The sequence below is a fragment of the Haliaeetus albicilla genome, chromosome 14 (assembly GCF_947461875.1).
Source record: "Haliaeetus albicilla chromosome 14, bHalAlb1.1, whole genome shotgun sequence".
Taxonomy (NCBI): domain Eukaryota; kingdom Metazoa; phylum Chordata; class Aves; order Accipitriformes; family Accipitridae; genus Haliaeetus; species Haliaeetus albicilla.
The window spans coordinates 33,687,943-33,707,839 of NC_091496.1; the positions used below are offsets into that span (position 1 = coordinate 33,687,943).

Here is a 19,897-nt window from a genome sequence, read left to right on the forward strand (position 1 = left end):
GTGCTGGATTCAGTGACCCAGCTGATCCCTGTATGTCTTATGTTCTTAATGTGACTGAGGGTTATTTCTAGGGTTATTTTCCTTAACCCTAGAAATTAAGAACTTGCATTTTTGACAGCAGGAATGACAATGTTTGCACTATTGTTAAAAATGAAAGAAATTAAGTATATATGTATGTGTGCCTCAGTTTGTAACAACGTGATATAGGTTGAATCAATCATGAAACAGGCTCATTTGGCAGTCAACATTACAGCAGTTTTCTACCTGATTCCATATATATTTAAAACAAAACAGCCCTTAATTGAAAAATTTAAGAAGGCTCATTTGTTGCATCATTTCAATATATTTAAATTACTTAATAGATTATAAGAAGGTGTATGTGGAGAAGAGAGAATGATTCAAGCCCGCATTCCAACCTGAGATTAATGCCTGAAAAGATTATCAGCCTAAAGCCTTCTGACTTAATCAGTTTAGCCCATTATTTTATACTCTGACAAAGCTAGCTAGCTGTTTGACATGTATGCATTCAGTGTACAACCAAAAAGCATACCAAATATTGTTTAAAATTATAGCAGGTAGGCGTGTTAATACATTCTAAAACCAAAAATTGTTTCTGTATCTATATACTGCTTATTGACAGATGAGACCCAAAATAATTCTTCCTGACAGCTGTTTCAGCTGAAGGTGGGTAAATTGTTTAGCTTCAGAAAAAGCATTTGGAATAGTCTAATTAGCAGCTGAATTTCTGCAGTGATTTACAGTCAACTGGTGTCTGATGCGCAGACTGGATGCAGATAGGTTGGTTCTGGCGTGCAATTGCAGCAGTGAAAACCAGGAGCCAGCATTTGCATTTCAGCGGATTACTCTGGTTTCACAGAATTGTAACTAAAAAGTCATTAGCCCAGTGTTTGTTTTCGAAACTGAAGTTGGGGCTAGTCCAGGGCTCATTGAAATGATTTAGGATTTTTGCCACAGGTTTTGGGCAAGTGTCCCACTTTGAGCTCTGAACACACAAGAACTGTTTGACAATTTGGTTACTGAGCCCCTTAAATCTTCCAACTCAGTGCCTCTTAAATATTTAGGCACTGCTATCAGCAGAATCATTTCCACAAAGTCTAATTTCTTGTTCTATAACTGCCTGCTAATTACTTTATTTTTTTTGGTGAGTACCATGGTTTAACCCCAGCCAGCAACTAAGCACCACGCAGCCGCTCGCTTACTTCCCACCCCACACCCAGTGGGATAGGGGAGAGAATTGGGGAGAAAAAAAAGTAAAGCTCGTGGGTTGAGATAAAGACAGTTTATAGGACAGAAAGGAAGAAAATAATAATTATAATAATAACAATAATAAAATCACAATAATAATAATAAAAGGATTGGAATATACAAAACAAGTGATGCACCATGCAACTGCTCACCATTCGCTGACCGATGCCCAGTCAGTTCCCGAGCAGCGATCCCCTCCTGGCCCAACTCCCCCCAGTTTATATACTGGGCATAACGTCACATGGTATGGAATACCCCTTTGGCCAGTTTGGGTCAGCTGTCCTGGCTGTGTCCCCTCCCGAGTTCTTGTGCCCCTCCAGCCTTCTTGCTGGCTGGGCATCAGAAGCTGAAAAATCCTTGACTTGGTATAAACACTGCTCAGCAGCAGCTGAAAACATCAGTGTGTTATCAATGTTATTCTCACACCAAAACATAGCACTGTACCAGCTACTAGAAAGAAAATTAACTCAATCCCAGCCAAAATCAGGACAGTGAGCTACCCCGACTCTGAGCTGGCTGTTTCAGGACATGGGGTGTTAGACTAGCAATACTCTGTATTATATTCCCAACTGAATATTTTCCTGTTTAGGGTTAGTCATGAAAGAGTATTTATTTTTGAAAGTCACACCACATGTTCCCAATCCTTTGTTTGCACAGCTGTAAGAGAAGATAACTTAATGGAAAGAATAGTCTTTCAAACAGGAAAGAATCATCTTCCAAGACAGACATTTCACTTCCTTTGTGATCCAGCAGCATCTATAGCTTCATATTGGGTATACTTGGGTGTCTGAAATGAAAATCAATGTTTTTCTTTTTCTGTGGCATAGATTAGCTTTTGAGTTGATGATACCTGCAGATCTGCTCTGTGTGAGTGCACGAAGAACGTAATTTACTGACAGCTTGAAAAGCCATTTTGGCATTACTAATTGTCATTGGTTTTCTCACGTGCTGTAAGACTGCAGGCAACCATAAGAACAGAACAAGACTTTCACACGGAAGGCAGCTGTATAGATCCCTTATTAACTATAAATAATAGGTTATAAAGTATAGTTTGTTATAAAAATAATTCAATTTCGCTTCTAATACCTAGCTTTTCCGAAAGTGAAGAATATGGGGTTTAGTAGCATGTATTCTTCAAATAAGGTCTACAGGTATGAAACAAAACTAATTTAAATACATTCCAATCAAATAAATGAACTTAAAAGAATGAATGCTACTAAATGCAAGCCAATAGTATTTTGGTGGAATGAGGTGAAACCATTGATAATTTGTGATCATAATGGCAGACCTCATATGTGAGTGGAGAAAAGACTGTATGCCAAAGAGCTAATCTGGGAAAGTCACTTCAACCCAGACAGACCTTTAACCATCAAAAAGATCCCAATAATAATGTCTTCACCTAGCAAGGAGCAAGGTAAAAACAACAGACCTACATTTTGGCAGAATAACCTAAGACATTCTTTTCTTAAGTCTTTGCGTTTATTCTTTTACTCTGTGAAGTGAAAGAAATTAGGCCAACATATCATCCTAGCTAAGGAGGATTTGATGCGGGTTTTTTGGTTAAAATTGTTTAGGTGATTAAACAAAACTATTTTATATGTGATCTGATATATAAGGATCAAGACCATCAAGAATATTTTACATTTAAAACTGATTTTTTTAGCAAAGGAAGTAGGTCAAGGAACTTCATGGCCTTGATTAATTTTGTTTTGGAGCTATAGATCTCATTGCCTCTTTCTTTGATTCATATATTTAAAAAGGAAAATACATATTCTTGGTTGTTCAGCTGCTAAATATTTTCTTGGCTCTGAGAGTACTCCTATACAATGAACTGAACATATGAAATAAACTACAATAAAGAAATATTCTGCACCAGCAAAAGAGATTGTGGCTGTCAAAAACCAGTATATCGGTCCAACAGTTTCTGTTTCCAGAAAAATTCGACTTGTGCAATGGTTTTACTTCACTTCAGATTTCAGCAAGTATTACATATGGCTTGAATAGCTGACATTTAACTGAAAAAAATATTTGTTCTATGATCAGTCCTTAAAACAGGTTGTGATCTGTTCTGATGGGCTTTTTTTAGTAATAACTATTAGATTAATTTTTAAATTTTATATATACATGTGTAATTCATGTATAAATTAATATATTAATATATTAATTTTATATGTGTTAATATATTAATTGTATATAGTTATATATTAATATATAAAATCTGATATAAATTAACAGGAAGGAAAGCAATTGTTTTGTCTAGTCTAAATAGCATGTGTTCAAAGTTTTCTTTTTTCATAGCCCCAGAGCTTGTAGTCATTTTTATAACAGTATCCTCACTTCCTGGGTAAGTGTTAAGATTTGGAAAAGCACAATCTTCGCTCAGTAGGGAAACTCCTTTGTATTGTCAGTTCTCTGCCTTTCTGATCTTCTGGAGCATTTAAAACAACATGGCATAAATTTGTCCCCTTCTTCCCCCCCTTCTCTCCCCAAAAGCCAGGACAGAATCATATACTTCAGTACCATAATTTTATTATTTTTGGACCAAGAGACAGAGGGGTGGACATTCTTAAGGAAGCTGCCATCTACATAAAGTCCCTTCCAGGACAGTGGCTTTACTGCAATCCACAGCTGGTGTTCAGGGATGACTCTGGATCTTTAGACTGATTCACCTGCTAATGATGCTCTCCATTATTATTTCCACAGTTTTGATACAGTGATTGCCATTTCTTCACAGGGTGCCCTGGCTTGGATATGTCAATACTCATCCTTTCTGAGAAAATTACTCTCTCTGAAACAGCAGTAGTTTGTTCTTTTTTATACAATAAGGTGAAAGTAATTTGACTTGATTAGATGACGGGCCTCAGAGTGGTTTTCATTCATTCATTCCAGGACTCAGTTCATATCCAGTGTTTTACCTCATGCCTTCTCCTGGCTTCTGAGACACTACCTGCGAGGTGAGGCTTTTTGCTTCGTTGCCTCTTGGGTACCGTGCATGATGGTATGATGAAACTGATCTTCTGCTAGCAGGACTGCAGCCTGCTGAGGTGGGGAGATACTGCCACGATGTTGGTCTGGTTTCTGAGGAGGTGTGTGATGCAGGATCAGCTCTACTTAGAAAAAGCAGTAGCATCGGGGCAAAGCCCACCGTCTTTGGATCTTCTCATCTATCCCAGCAGATGGGAACAATCTGACTCCATCCAGTTCTCTGAGCCTCACAGTGGCAAATGTGATGTGATCTTTTCATTTGGTCTTCATTAGAACAGATAGACTTTGCTAATGACTATTTTTTCTGTTCTAATGTGGCAGCAGGTCTGTCAAAGATTTCAGGGAATGTGTCGATTCAGATAAAAATTGCATGTAAACATTTCCTGATATTTTCCAGCCAGTGAAGTATTTTGTTATTAATTTTCTTTGCAGTCTATTTGAGGTCTAAAAGACTTAAGTGTGTCTAATTGTGTATTTACGTTTTTACTTTTCTGTATGTCGTGACTGTTGTTGCCTAAGGCACAGCTACATGAGGGCAGTGCTGTGAGCTAAGCTAGAGCGTGGGTTCGAAGCACACCATCTATTCAGTGTTCTCCTTTGGTAAATGCCTGCTACCCTTTCCTCCCGTGCCTTCCACCTGCATTTGCCGTGCGACAGCATTGTGTGTGCAGCCAGGCAATGCAGAGAAGTTGATGCGCCCCAGCACTGCGGTCTAGCTTTGCAACAACTCGTTTTCTGTAATCACGCTGTAAACTTCCCTGCTTATGGAGGAGGCACTCTATGCAGCAGGCAGATCCCACCGAGGGGCTGAGTGGATATTCTTGAGCACATCAGTTTTGTACTTAGAGGAGAGCACAGTATTCTATTAATTTATTTTCCCCCCTGTAAGAACAAGATTTGGGACTTAGACTTTTTAAAATTTCTGTGACAGACAGAATTACAAAATACTCTGAGGGAAAAGTGAGAGGTGATATAATATCTATAGCAAAGCAGCAATGCCTGGGGATTCCAGACATCGCTTCCTGGCTTTACATTCGTGATTGCTCATGAGGTACCATGTTCAGTGCCAGGGCTGAGATCTTGTCCTTTGCAATGTCTCACAGGTTTGTTGAGGGAAGTGAAGTACTAGGTGCTATGAGTTTGGTGTTGTAAAACCTTTTGGATTTCTCAGAATAATTCTGTGCCTATTAATTTGGCTTATGTAGGTGATTTACAAGCTTAGAATACTGCTGCCCTTTTTCACATTTGATTATTTCCATTAGAGAGGAAATTGATCATAGCCAAGAACTTCTTTGGCACAAAATGTCTGGCAACTTCAGGCATGTTTGCAATGTCTGTGCTTATAGAGCCAAGCTCAGTGGTCTTTTCAAACATCAGCTTATCCAATATCTTTGTGGGTTTCTTGTCATTAATGTTTTTCTGGGCAGCATCTTTCTTTTCACTTCTGGATACTGCTTTTTTTCCATTCTCAGGCCTCTTAATTTACAGTCTCAAAAAAGCTGTTTCATTCCTACTGCTTGTGCTTTAGGCAGCTTCTCTTATTTCACTATTCAGATTCCAAGGAAAGGTTTAATTCTTCTTTATATTTTTCCTAAAGGGAGAGCTGCTTCCATGCCTATCAGCATGCCATAGCCTCTCACCTCTGCCATAGCAATAGGTGGAGATTGCTAGTAGTAATGTTCATGAAAGCCTTTAAAATTGAATTATTCAATGGGAAGATCACTGAACTTACAAACCCATTCACTGTCAATATCAATTAACTAATGAAAAGACTGGACATCTTACGTTGGCTATCAAGGAATTTTAGGATCTTTATTCAATCCAGTCAGAAATGCTGGCTGACCTTTGAGAAAGCAAAGCCATAGAGAAAACTCGTAAAACAAATCACAGGTAGAATCAACAGTAGGATTCATCTCCCAGGGCCTGGCCCAAAGTGTGGGATGTACACAGGTTATAAAGAAGCAGCATGGGATTAACATAGGCTTCTTAGTATTTGTGTATAGGCATATTTGAGGTAAGGTGTGAAATGCTGACAGCGCAATTCAGTGTCCTGGATTGCAGAACCATCTCCAGGCAGCTGGAAATACCACTGATACATTGGCAGCTCAGATACCACTGAGATGTTCTTGTAAATTAGCATGCACGGATTCAGTACTTAAAATTTCTACAACAGCATATTTTGTAAGAACTAGATCAAAGACCAACTGGTATCACTGAGCAGGAACTCAAAATCTATGAGTACAATTCAAAGAAATTAGACAAAATGTTCTGACAAAAGCATATGTTGCCAGGATTACTTGAAGATAGAAATTGATGCATTGGTCAATTAAAATCAGAGTATGCCAGCACAAATCCAGTAGATTTCTCTGTTCCCTTACACCTTCTTTGCTTTACCTGGCTGGGTGGTAGAAAATAAGCATCTACACTTGATATGCTCTGACCCAAACATTAACAGGACTGATAATGCTTCTGAAGTAGAAATAGGTAAGCAGAACTATTATTTTAATATAAAATCTCAACACACTGGCCTTTTTTGGACATAATTATGAGAACACAATGACCAGCCTTACACTCAGAGGAAACTGGGTCTGGAAAGGACCTCAAAAACTCATCTGGGTCATCCTCCTAAGATTCGTGCCAGATTCAACTTGGCCTAGCTTGTTCCAGGATATTTAATTAATCTGTACTGAAGAATCCCTGATGTTGAAGACCTCACATGACCTCACCTGCCTTCCCAGGCAGTCTCTTCTACTGCTCTCACTCTTAGAATGTTTTCCTTAATGTCCAGACCCAAACTTTTGTGCTGCAATTTTCTTTCTTGTCCTCCATACTTAAAACTGACCTTACCATAATGCTGGAGGGGAGGTGGGAGAAATGAATGAAGTGATTTTGGGGGTAGGGAAAAGCACTTTGTGTGGGTGCAGGTTTTTCTGGCAAAGCTGAGTTTTTGCAGGTACCATTTTTGTACTTCTGAGATGCTAGAACCGTCTCTTCCAGCTGAAATCTGCTCAAATAGGTACAACTGTCCTTGCAAACCACTGCCAGAACAAATCTTATCTAAGTACACATTCAGGTAGCGTCAAGGCTTTGTATTTTTGGCTTCACACAAACATTAATCTGTATTTAATTTGAGAGAAGTTCGGGGCTAATGTCCCATAAGAAGTGAGAGTGGCAGGTCCCTTTTGCGTAAGTCCTTTCGTTGTCCCGGGGCCTGTACTGAGTGGTATTTCAAGTAGAAATGTGTTAAGATGCTAAATATTGATAAAATGATAATGTGTGCATGACACTCACCATATCATGGGGAAGATGTGCTGGCCAGAGACGCTGAGGCAGAATCAAACTGTACTCATGTATAAATTTCTCTGGAGGATATTCCTGAGCAGCCTTAGATCCATCAGGATTTGGGAGAACTGGAGTTATCCTTCCTGCTGTGAATGCCACGTTTCCCCCTTCAGTTCTGGCTGAAGGGATTTCTAGACAGCACTGATGAGGGTTGTGTAGTTACACATCGTGAGGCCTAAGCAAAAAGTCCATTTTAACTCATGATTCTCGTTACTGCAGTTCAGTGGCTGGCAGAAGTCTTCGTGTCTGTATCCACATCTGCTTGTTTTGTGTAATGACACACAGAGCTTCAGAGCAGATGTTTATATTTCCAAGCAAGCAAGATGCTTATATTTCTCCTTCACTCTGCCCATTATATGTGGGCAGAAACATTCCCTCTCCTGTGGGTTTGCACAAACACTTTGTCTCTGGGTATCTTTGTGTCCAGATAGAGAATAAAGAATGCCCTAAGGAATGTAGGGTGACGCCCATTACACTGACATCAAGAATATATCTTTGCCCTTCTCACACTAGTCTGAGCTGAACCCATTAAAACATAATGATGTGCATATACAGCAATCTTGCAGTAGCTGCTGAGATGCTCATTTTTTCTGAGTCCTCATATTATTGTCTCACCATGTAAAGTTTGTGTGCTGCACTAGTCCACATTTTCCTGCTCTGTTTTTAAATGCTGGGAAATGTTTCTAAAGATGTTAATGTTTTTGAGAGCTCACAGACTTTGATTATTCAACTGGCCAACCTTTGGGTTATGACTCAAATGTTTCTGAAGCAGTGTTGATGGAAAAATTCATGGAGCTGCTTTTGTCTCCTCCCTAGAGTACACACTATCACCACAGTAGAGATCTGGAGACTGACAGCTCAACATCTGGAACGACGTCCCTACCAAACTCTCTGAAAGAGTATTTAAACCAGAGAATTCAGATGCTTAGATGCCATGAGAGAATTCTGTTGATTTGTAAAGAGCGGTCTTCTTGTGCTCTGTTTCTAAGTGTTTTGACATATCTTCAACTGGTATAAACGAGCATCGTTCGTGAAAAAAAGCTTCTTAAAAATTCTTGAGAATTTGGCCACATATCAATGAAGTTTTTAAGCCAAAAAAAAAAAAAAAAAAAGCCGGGCATATCAGTTATGTTTATCCTAGCATAGTATCTAATAGGTGTTTAGCTATCCTAACAGTACTATAGATTATTTTAGAGTTTGGGGGCTTTCTTTTAGTATTATAGTATTTTTTGATAAGTTGAGGCTATCCTTTTCCAACAACACCGGCATTTAGGTATCACTGATATCCATGACCCTTTCCTCAGTGCAGGACAGACTTAGCTAAGACACCTCTCTATTTTAAGGATCTAAAAATAACATATGGGGTCCATCTGCCTGGCATGCGTAGGCAGAAAGCAGCCTTCTCCCTTCAGCTACTTGATGTTATCTTCATCCTCAGGTTGTTATCCGGCTTCCTCTTAAGATCCAAAAATATTTGTTAAGAAACTAAAACCAATACCTTGCAGCAATTGTAGAGCTTCTGTAACTTTTTTCCAGCAGCTTTATTAGGATGAATTTGTGTGTTATCCAGTGCTTGATCTGGTGGCGAGTATTATGGAGTGGCATACTTCATAAGATCATTTTAATTTTATGCTGTATTTTCAGGAAACCAATTCAGTTTGCAGGTTGTTGGTTTTTAACACGTATTGAGGAAATGGGTGAGGAGTAACTGGGGCATCAATACACATTGAATTGTAGGTGTGTTATTAGATGATGTGAAAATCATTCCTGTTATAGAGTGAACGTTACAGCATCACTGCTTATCACATCCATTCCGGGATTTTTGAAGAATTCCCTGGTACTGTTATTTGTTATTGCCTGACAAGTACGGTCAGCATGGGGTAGGGTTATTTGTGCAGGTGGAGCTAGTTCTGGTACCCTTATTCATTGAAAGATAAACATAACTACTGCTAGAGTATGGATAGAGTTTTGAAACATTAAATAACACATACTAGCAAAGGGATGCTTTGCATCCCTGTAGCTTGGTCAGGATGCTCTCCTAGCATTAGCTTGTCATCCTGGTGAAATTTATGGTTTGCTCTCTTGCCACCTGCTGATTATAATTGAAGCATAAGATACAAACATTCTGTTTCTGAAATACTAAATAAATGCAATAAAGTGGCTTCTCCACAAATCATCAGCAAAATTCTAAAAAGCCCCAACACCTACCACAAAAAATGCTGAAATGTTTTAATTTTTTATGTCTATTTTTAGTCTTGGAACTGAACCAAGTGATTATTCCCACTTACGGAACTGTGCCGGATCAGCAAAACCTTCATACTCCTGAATGGGTGGGTACTTCTTTACTTTAACTATGACTACCTGTAATTTTTTCTCATATAGATATGCAACAGTCAGTAGCTGTTCCGGAAGACTAGCATTCCTTTGCCTTTGCAGCACATGCAGTTCGTCAGCGTGACTGAATCTGGGTTGCTCTATCTCTGTTTCCCTAAAAGGTACCTGAAGTCATTGACTCAGATGTAAAAGTGCAGGTTGACACAGGCGCTGGACTCAATTAAAAGTGACCAATATATATTCACTATAAACTGATACACACACATACACCTCTTCTCTATACATAATTTTGTACATGCATGTGTAGGATTTCTGTGTGTGTATGCAAGGATAAATAGTTATGAACACACCCTACATATAAACACACATACACTATAGAGTCCATACACAGCCAGGTATTAGTTGGCTGACATGTGAGTTCAGGACTCATTTTTACAGAAAGCCTGGAGACACCAAGAAATTCCTTACTCCAATCACAGATTGAAGTGACAAGAAGAAAAAAGGCCTGGAGGTGTCCATTCCTTTTATCCAAAGCTCAGGTTCCCCAGCTCGCCTAATGTTTTCTGCAGCTAACAGGCTTCTGGCTCTAACTCAGGATCTCCTCAGATCTCCTTTAGCATTAAGGGCTGGCCAGTTGACCCCAAAAAAGCCCTGCAATGGCACATGCTTTGTCAACCTTATGCCCAACTGGCATGCTGATACGTCCAATTTTCTTTTTTCCCCTAGAATGGTACAAGTGTGGTCTGCAGTTGCACAAGGAGATAGCTGTAAGCTTGGATTAAAAAAGGTGTAAAATCATATACTTATCCTAAATCTAACAGAGCAACTCCATATAAAAAAAAAAAAGCCTGTTCTGTGTTTCATTACTCTAATGACAGAGGTCTTTTCTATTCAAGCTACCTCTACAAGTGGATCAGTGTTACAGGAGAACAAGGCATAAAGAAACAGGACCAACAGTTTCAAGAATTGCTCGTTGGACCTATTAATTTTGAGCACCTAAGAGCTTCATGACAGTTTTCACATAGAGAAATCATTCAAGAAAGTACTGTAATGTGTCACCAAGTAATGTGAGCTGAAGCTGGTTCCCAGTCAGCCCCATCCAAGGCATCGACAGTTAAACTATCAGCTATTTACAAATAATTGAACCTGCCTGTGTGTTTCTTTACCACTGCCTACTAGATCCTGCTCCAGGAATGACAGCCTGCTACCACTGCTACCGGTTATCCCTTTAGCTGCACAGAGGAGGTCTGTTATGACTGTGGAGGTCCAGGTCCTGCTGACTTCTCTGCCCATAAGGAAATATGTTGTTTTCTTTATATGACTAGGAGAACATACAATACAATGAAGAGTGAACTAAAAAGTTAAAAGATGCAAATCAAGCATTCAGATTCAGGGGGTTGAATTAAGCCTGCCCTGTCTTATATGTAGATATTATGACTGGACATGTTTAGATAATTTATTTTTCAGCCTGGCCACCAGACTGAAAGCTATTTTGATTCATATCAAACTGAAATGGGAAATAATCATAAAAGAAAGAGACAAAGGATTTCTGTGGTGTTAGTGCATTTCGAAAGCAGTGTAAATGAAGGGATAGATTCACTGTTCCTTGCACCAAGGTGCACCAGAGCCTTGGGGAGCTGCTCTAGCAGCTTAGCTGGCAAAGTACTTATCATAGTTATGGGTCAGGAGGGTTTGTTCTTGCCTCTGCTGTAGGAAACAAATACCCAAAGCACCAGGAAATTACTTTCCTTCTGGGAGCTGGATACCCTCACCTCCCCTGCCCCTGTCCCAGTGTTTTGCAGCAGGGTATTCTTTGTTTGAAGCTGCTTTGGTCTCTGGAAAAATATTTAAACATTTTTTGGAGCATGAGGTGTAACCAAGAGCTTCCATTTCCCAACTGAGTGCCCTGACCAGGATGTTATAAAAATCCTTCTTAGCCTCTCTGTGGTTCAATGAAATTTTTTTTCTGTATTTATATGATGTGAAATAGCATCAAAACAGCTAGAATGTCATATACCTTGTGGTTAGAACAGTCTCCTCCGAGCAGTCTTGGTAGAATTTATTTTTATTTCTACTGAAAATCGACTGTCAAAATCAATTTTTATTTTTGGTTACTCATGTTTACCAGCAGTTGTAATTTCTGCTCAGTTTTAGCAGCATCTTTTCTGCACTGCTCCTTCCGAGTCAGGTCTTCCTTGTCGGCCGCTGGGCAGTTTCAGTGGGGTGGAGGGGCCAGAAAGACAAAATTGAGATCTACTGAGCCTGTCTGTGAAATGGGTGAGTGCTAACTGTAGCTAGAAATGGAAACTAAATAAGAAGCCTAACCTTAAACGATTGAATAGAAGGAAAGTACTGCACCTGTTGTCTAAACTTAAATCATGCTTTGCAGCTGGAAGTATTCTGGAAATTTGATTTGATTTTGCAAGTCATCCTGGAGTAGCCAGGACTAAGTTACTGGTTAATAAAAATGGTCCTGTTCTTCTCATTGTGCCGTCTCCAATTAGAGGACCACATGCTAAGTTTGCCACAAGATCCCTGCCTCATCTGGCACAAGTAGGACATTAATCTCCAAAAAGCCCAAATTCTGCGAGAATGTTGTTTGTAGTACTTCAGCATGGTGTAAATGTGGCAGGAAGGAATGTGCAGGGAAGGAATGAAAGGCTCTTACAACTAGAGAAACTCAGTCTGGTCCTAGATAATTGGATTTTATCCCTGCTCCTGCTACAGGGTTTCTGTGCGAGATTTGCAAAGTCACATCCAGCTTTTGTTTATTTCCTGAGTGTCAAAGGGGAACATCTGTGGCCCTGTTTGCATTAGTTCAAAATAGTCACATACGGACCTGAAAGTGAGTGCATTGCTCTTTGAAAAGAGAGAATTGCTGAGCTCTCTGGAAAGATGTCACTGTCCTGGTGTCTCAAGCTGGACCCCCAAATTTAGAAGACAGTCAACAGGTTTTAGCATTGATCTCTAGATACCTTACGTGATCACCATTAAAATGAGGGTTATACTGTTAATTTCTCTCCTGGGGGATCTTGTAAAATTAAACTTCTCAACATTTGTACAACACTGAGATTCTATGAGGAGAGTACCACAGGCATAGTCAGAAGGAAATCCCTATTTTAAGCATTCGGACTATTTAGATGAGGTGTAACAAAAAAAGGCATTGAATGAAGAAGATAATAAGGAGTATTCTGTAACTACTACAAGGAGGGTAGAATCATGGCATGTGGTAGTACAATTAAGTCATGTATCATAAACAGTATGTACAAGGAAGACAAAACTGCATAGACAGCATTCATTCAAGCCTTTTCCAGCTCTCAGACGTTTCATTTTGCAGTCTGAGCTGCTTTATAGGTAGATAGTTTGAATTTGGATGTAACAGTAAGATTTTTTTCTTGAGAGTCAACATCTGCAGAGGGGAGGATAACTTCTTCAAACTGTCTGTTACTGCTGCCCCTCAAATACAATTTCTGCAGCAAGAAGGCTTCAGGGAAGTCTGAAAGAGTGAATTTCCCAACTCCTGCATCCCAGGAAGAGATGGGAGGTGCTGAAAAGCAGGTTTTCAGCAGCGTACCGTCTTCACCTTTCTTTAAAAGTAAGTCCGTTTGGTCTCTCTCTAATCAGGAGTGACTGGAATTCCTTCTGCAGCCAGCAGCGACCTGACGCTCAGACAGGAAGTCAAGTGGGTGTCTGGTCCAAACTTAGCTCAGGGGACAAGGCATCCCGATGCCTGGCCGGTTACCAACCGCTTTCTGCTGACAGAAATGTGTGACTGTAACGACACCCCGTATTTTTCTACTTTGTCTTTAGCCTCAGTTTATTTCAGTTTGTTACACAGCAGAAATTTCTTTGCATGTTGAGGAAGTGGAAAAAAAACCCAACCCACCTTCTTCTGATTAAGTGCTTGCTAATAATCTCATTGTTGCTAAAAACAGAACTAAAACAGTCCTCTGTTGTTATTAGCAAATATGAGTCACAAGGAAAAACGTTAAAGACATAACAGTTTTATGGCCCTACGGAGACAGACCCACATTAGTATGTGATATGCAAATAAACTTATATCTTCCAGAAGTATCTTATATATTTTATATATATATATATATATCTTATATATATATATATCTTATATCTTCCAGAAGTAAATGCTTGTGTTGGTCTTAATGTCAGCGAGTTGTCTCTATTGGTCACTCAGAACATAAAGTAATAAAAGATCTTGTTATATAGCTGTGACAGTAAGAAGAACTTTATATTTCTGTAACATTTTCTTCAGATGATCTCAAAGCACTTTACAGATAATTATGTTTCATGATATCCTGGTAATATAATTTGTTTCCTTTTTATTTACTTGATTTGAAGTTTCCTGAGGCCTGTAGAGAGAAATAACTGTGCTCCTAAACAGGCAGTCTGAAATTTTCACCTACGTAAAACCCACAACTGAAGTGTAACCTGCGGGTCCCCTGCAAGACTGTTGCCGTGCTCCAGCGGGAGGATTTTTTGCAGGTACCTGTCAGCAGAGGCGATGTTACACAGGCTCTGCTCTGCTCCCTTGTTTCCCAGAACTGATTTATTCCCTGGCATGCTGCAGGAAGCTGTTTTGAGGCATATCTGAAAATTATGTGAGGTCGCAGACAAGTAGTTTATCCCTCCAGTAATGATTACATTTGGTGCTATTGACAGTCACACCAAAGGCTCATGGGGACAAAATAAAGCACTTTTATCCTTCCAGTTAGATAAGTCATTCCTGCAGAATTTCTTGTTCGTTAAAAAAAAAATCAGCTTACAATACTGTGCTTGTTCAGAGTGTAGTAAAGAATAAATAACTGCAATTCCTGAGCAGATATTTTTCTTCACGCTTGCCTCCGTGCTGCCCTTCCCACTGCTACCCCCACTGAATGTTTAACAATATAATGCCCAGAGAAGCCTGGAAAAGCGAAGACAGGTTTCTTCGTAACGCCACCATTTTTCCTCCCCTGGCGTGGAGCGTCGCTGCTGCCGAAGGGAGCTTTCCACTGGCGTGGTCTCCTTTCGTCTCCCGCCGCAGGCATCGCGTGTAGCCATGGCTACAGGAGCGCTCTCAAGAGTAAGACACGACAACTCCCCTCAGATCCCGGCAAGCGATCCCGGTTATCCGCGCGGAGGAGCACGCGGTAGTCTCCCTCCTGAGGAGCTCCGAGTCAAGGGGCTGAGGGTCGGGGCCATGATGTTGTCGCCTGAAGTCACACTGGTTACCTCAGCCTGCGTGGAGGGGCAAGCTTGTCCCCACGGCCAGCTTGTCCCTCCTCCAAGCGCCAGTCTGTGCCGGGGGCTGGGAGAGCAGATGCTGTTTACCGACGACTGCTTGTGCTGGATTAGCAAAGAGCGCGGGAAGCTCCTTGTTCCATGGCCGGAGTCGGGGAGGACGAAGGGGTGTGCGGGGCAGAGGGCTGGCGGTGCGATTGATGGCATCAGGGCAGCGCTTCCCAGCTCCAGCTGTGCGTGCGTCCTCTGGAAGCGAGGACCCAAGCAGTGGGTCTGTAGAACGAGGCATTTGGCGCTGAGGAGGTGGTGTCTGGGCTTTTTTTGGCTACCTCCAGTCTCATTCCTTGGAGCGAAGAGCCACTGATGCTCACCCGACCTGACCCTGCTCTGAACTGAAACGCGGAGGTACCCCCACGTGAACGTGGCCGTCCTGCCTCTAGGTTAGCCCACATAGGTGTAACCTAAGTGTTCCAAAAAGCTTTATCCACGGCCAGGTCCTCCTCTCCTTCAGATTCCTTCTGTTAATAAAGCAGCTAATACTTCCCCGACTCTCAGTGGTAGGCAAGCGGTTGATTGTACAGCACCTGGAGAGTTCAGAAGCGCCGCAGAGTATGTGCTAAATATAATTAGTGTTTTACAGCTAAATGTATTATATTTTTTTATTTATTAATGATGTTAATCAATATTAACCTGCTGTCCACTAGGGTATTATTATAATATTAGAGTGCACAACCGATTGCCTCCGTCAGTACTTAAAATGTGATTATGCCGAGGCTAAGAAAATTAGAAAGTGCAGTAAATAGACCCGGCATTTGTTTCTTCTAAAACAAAGAGGTATCAATGGGCCTGTTCATTATTTTGGGTTATAATTTGCTACTGATACTTAAGAAAAATTATGTATTGGAATTTCAGCCTCATTAACTTATGTGTCTATGCACACAAGCTTGTGTGCATTTGTATGATAATAACATTTGTAATACTGTCAAATAATATTACATATTTTTTAAAAAACAAACATTGTCTCAAAGGAATTATTAACTATAGAGTACAGCACATCTTTTCGGTTTCCAGTCTTGTTTTTCCCCTGGTAATTATATTGAATAATATATGATTTTTCATTACAAACTATCCAGTAGGGATTACAAGATACACCACACATCTCAGTTAATGTGACTGTCGGAACCTTAACTATTACATTCCCATTTGCATTTTACTTCTTACTTTTAATTGAGCTACATTTAATGTTACACTACAATTTATTTGTGTGGGTCTTAATCTTGATCTCTTAAGTATTCCAGCTTAATGAATCAATTCTTTATTATTTTATTGATATATAAAGTGTCCATGGATAGGTCAATTGGACAATGCCCTCGTGATTAAAAGCAATAGAGATTACATTTAAGAAGTTAGTTTCATAAGTGTGAACTTCTGTCTCTCTGGATTCATGCAGTCCAATATTGATTAATCTTTCAACTATATTCCATTATATATATATGCATAGTTTGAGACAGACAGACAGACAGACAGATAGATCTATAGATAGATAGAAAGAAAGAAAGAAAGAAAGAAAGAAAGAAAGAAAGAAAGAAAGATGTAGGTATGTGGTAACATGTGTATACTCATGTGGATGAAACCACGTAAGTAAATGCATGAGTCAGAATACTGATTAACAGGCAGTCTTTCATCTGGTTATTGACAATCCTGTTAAGCCAGTTATCACTAAGTTACATACTAGTTCTATAAGCTTAAAGGAGACTACGTTTAAAGGAAAAGTACTTAAACAATGAAGTTATGCAATCACAAATTATGATCAAAACTTGTTAGATCAAAACTTGATCTGATGTTTGCTGTCTGCCATTTCTTTCATTTCTATCCTGTGGATAGGTCATATAGGTAAAAGAGCTAAAAGCTGGAGTGAAAAAAACTCAAAGCTATTACTGCTTTTACACTTTCAAGTGCTTGAATTTCACAACTAAACTCTGTCTCTTTAAACAGAAGTTATTATAAATGCTGTTTCTAAGATTCAAAAGACAAAGAAGCCCAATTAAAAAAACTGGCTTATGCAGCGGCAACACTTCCCCTCCTTATTCATTATCACAAGGTTTGGGCTCTGCGTTTCCAGCATTGCAACACAGAGCAATTTTAGCCCTGGCCAGAGCCTGCTGGGGTCCCAGGGGAGAGCAGCGGCGGCGGGGCTGGGCTCGGTGCCTGGTGGGCTCAGTTCCCCTCACCCTCGCTGCTGCTGCTGCCCCAGAACCTCCCAAGCTGTCTCCCAACAGGGGCCGTTGGCTGTTGTCGATGCTTTCCTCCCAATGGGAATCTAGTCAACGTGAAATCATCGTGATTATATTTTAAATGAGACTGGAAATGGTCGCAGCAGGGCTGCATTTTACACCCATGGCTAGTCCTCAGCGGGGGGAAAACTTGTCAGGGTCAAGTCTGATTCCTTGATGGGACTATGCCAATGCTAGCTCTCAAGAATTTAGAAGAATTTCTGCGCAAGCCCATCTGTGACTTGCTTTGGGTGATACTCGGTGTCATTGTGGTCTGGTGATGCCATCTGAAAGTTTAAAGCAATTTTTTTCCTAAAACTTTCTTCACAGTGTGCAGTTGTATGTTGATTTGGTGACTGCCTAGGTAGTTGCTGAAAGCTAGGCCAGATTGTGAAACCAACATAGAATATACGTGTATATTGGCCTTATGTCAACGTGCGTGTGTGTGTATATATATATATGCATGTATGTATGTCAGCAGCTGCTTGCTGTCAGGTTTGTCACAAATCTCTAGGCACAGGTGGGATTCAAAGATAACTGTTCTAACCAAGAATCTGCTCAGACTGTTTGAAGCTACTAAGTTAACAGGACCTCTTTGCAGCAGATCCTAGCCTTTGCACATACAACATAAAAAAATAGTGAGGTTAAACTCCCCTGAGTTTATTTAAACTATGGAAATTTTGTCATAATTACGGGGAGACACATCTTGGTTGACTGTTTTGGCTCAGCCAATAAACAGTAACAAAATAGTCCACAGGGAGAGGTTTAGAATAAAACTCCTGGGAAATTTTGTTTTGGAAACACTGACACATGTGGTTCCTAAAACACTGTATGCTCCCTGGAACTGGAGTGCTCCTGACTGAAGACTGGCATTCTTCTCAGTTTTATCACAGTTGAAGAACAACCATTTCAGTCCACACTTAAGGGGTCTCTGACACCATAACCACATTTCCATGCGCTTTTCTGTGGACCGGACATCCCAAAGCTCCCCAAACTGGACCTGGCATCCGTCATGAAGTTTGGTCTGCACTGACAGGGAAATTTCAGGGATAGGTCATCTGGGAATCTATTCCATGTCCCCAAAGGCACAGCATGTTCAAGAGATTATTCTGGGTCATTTTGCCCAGCCTGATCCTGCCCTGGGCCACCCGGCATGCCCAGCCATCTGGAAGCCAAGGCTCCCCTGTGGTTCTCTATGGGACTCTTGCCACCTTTGGAGATCTTACCATCTCTAATGCAATGCCGAGTCCCATTTCAGACATTTGATATCTATCAACTTCAGTTGCACTGCACTCATTAACACCACGGAGGGACTTGGCCAAGTACCTGAGAGTTTGGTGCTCATTACATGACGATTCTGATAACGTTACAGCTATATATTACCTGAAAGAAGGGGTTGTTACATGTGACAGTGCCCTCAGCGTACTCTAAGAAACTACAAAATCATTACTCGAGGATTCAGGTTCCCCTGTCATCAGTGTCTGTATCGTTTCACACATGAAATAACACATTAAGATGTTATCAGTGGATATGACAATCTATCCTGCTTTCCTCCGGGGACTAGATAATGGCTTATGGATATATTAATCCTTTCGATTTTGGCATATATTATAACATAATGGATGTGTGGCATACAACAATGTTTTTTGGTTGCTGAGATGTTGCGAATGAAAAGGGAAATAAATCCACATAGGATGCGTCCATTTTGAGAGCTCATCTGCAGCCTGGTCATGTTCTTTGTTCTCTGGGCAATGATGGTTTTGGGTATTAGGGTCCATGAAATTACTGGGCTTTTTGTTTTGGGTTTTTTTAATTGCAATGATGCTTAAACTTCTGGCGGGTAAGGGGACAGATGGGAATGCACTAATTCTGAGAGTCCCATTAGGTAATAACATATCTTGTAGATAGACTATCTAACATTGTATCCATGATGACATGCAAATTTCTTGACAGATGCGTTGTTCAGGAATGGTGCTGCATCCCAATGCTCCTCTCATTGCCAAAAGCTAATATGCTATTTTTAAAGAACAAAATTAGGTCAAAGTTCTGCTGTTCTTATGTCATGCAGAGACCTCCCAACTTTTTTTCTCCATTCTACTCCATGCTACTTTTGTTGTCACTTTGGTGGTCTTCGTGTTATATGAGTCTGATGTGTTGAGTTTCTCTGTTCACTGAAATACTGTGTAACAGGAGGCAAGTAAGGTACCGACAAGTAAAGTTCTTCATATTAACCTATCCTACCTGCCTTCCAGGCTGATTTTGATGATAAGCCTGACTCCTTGTTCTTCAACGATGGGCAGCGAAGAATTGACTTTGTTTTGGTGTATGAAGATGAAAGCAAAAAAACGACTCATAAGAGGAGTGATCGTAAAAAGCAAAAGGTAAGTTATTTTCAGGATAAATCTGAATCATTTGTTGGGTGTTAAGAGCATAGGCAGGAAGGACAGTGCCCTCACCCA

At 40.4% G+C, this 19,897-nt stretch overlaps 1 protein-coding gene across 1 annotated transcript in view; it reads left to right on the top strand.

The window, feature by feature from the left end:
* Positions 1-19,897, top strand: part of ANO6 (anoctamin 6) — a 79,441-nt gene that overhangs the window by 19,165 nt on the left and 40,379 nt on the right. Inside the window, exons 2-3 of the mRNA XM_069802233.1 lie at positions 9,847-9,923; positions 19,691-19,819. Coding sequence (XP_069658334.1) covers positions 9,847-9,923; positions 19,691-19,819 — 206 coding nt within the window. The remainder of the gene's footprint in view (positions 1-9,846; positions 9,924-19,690; positions 19,820-19,897) is intronic.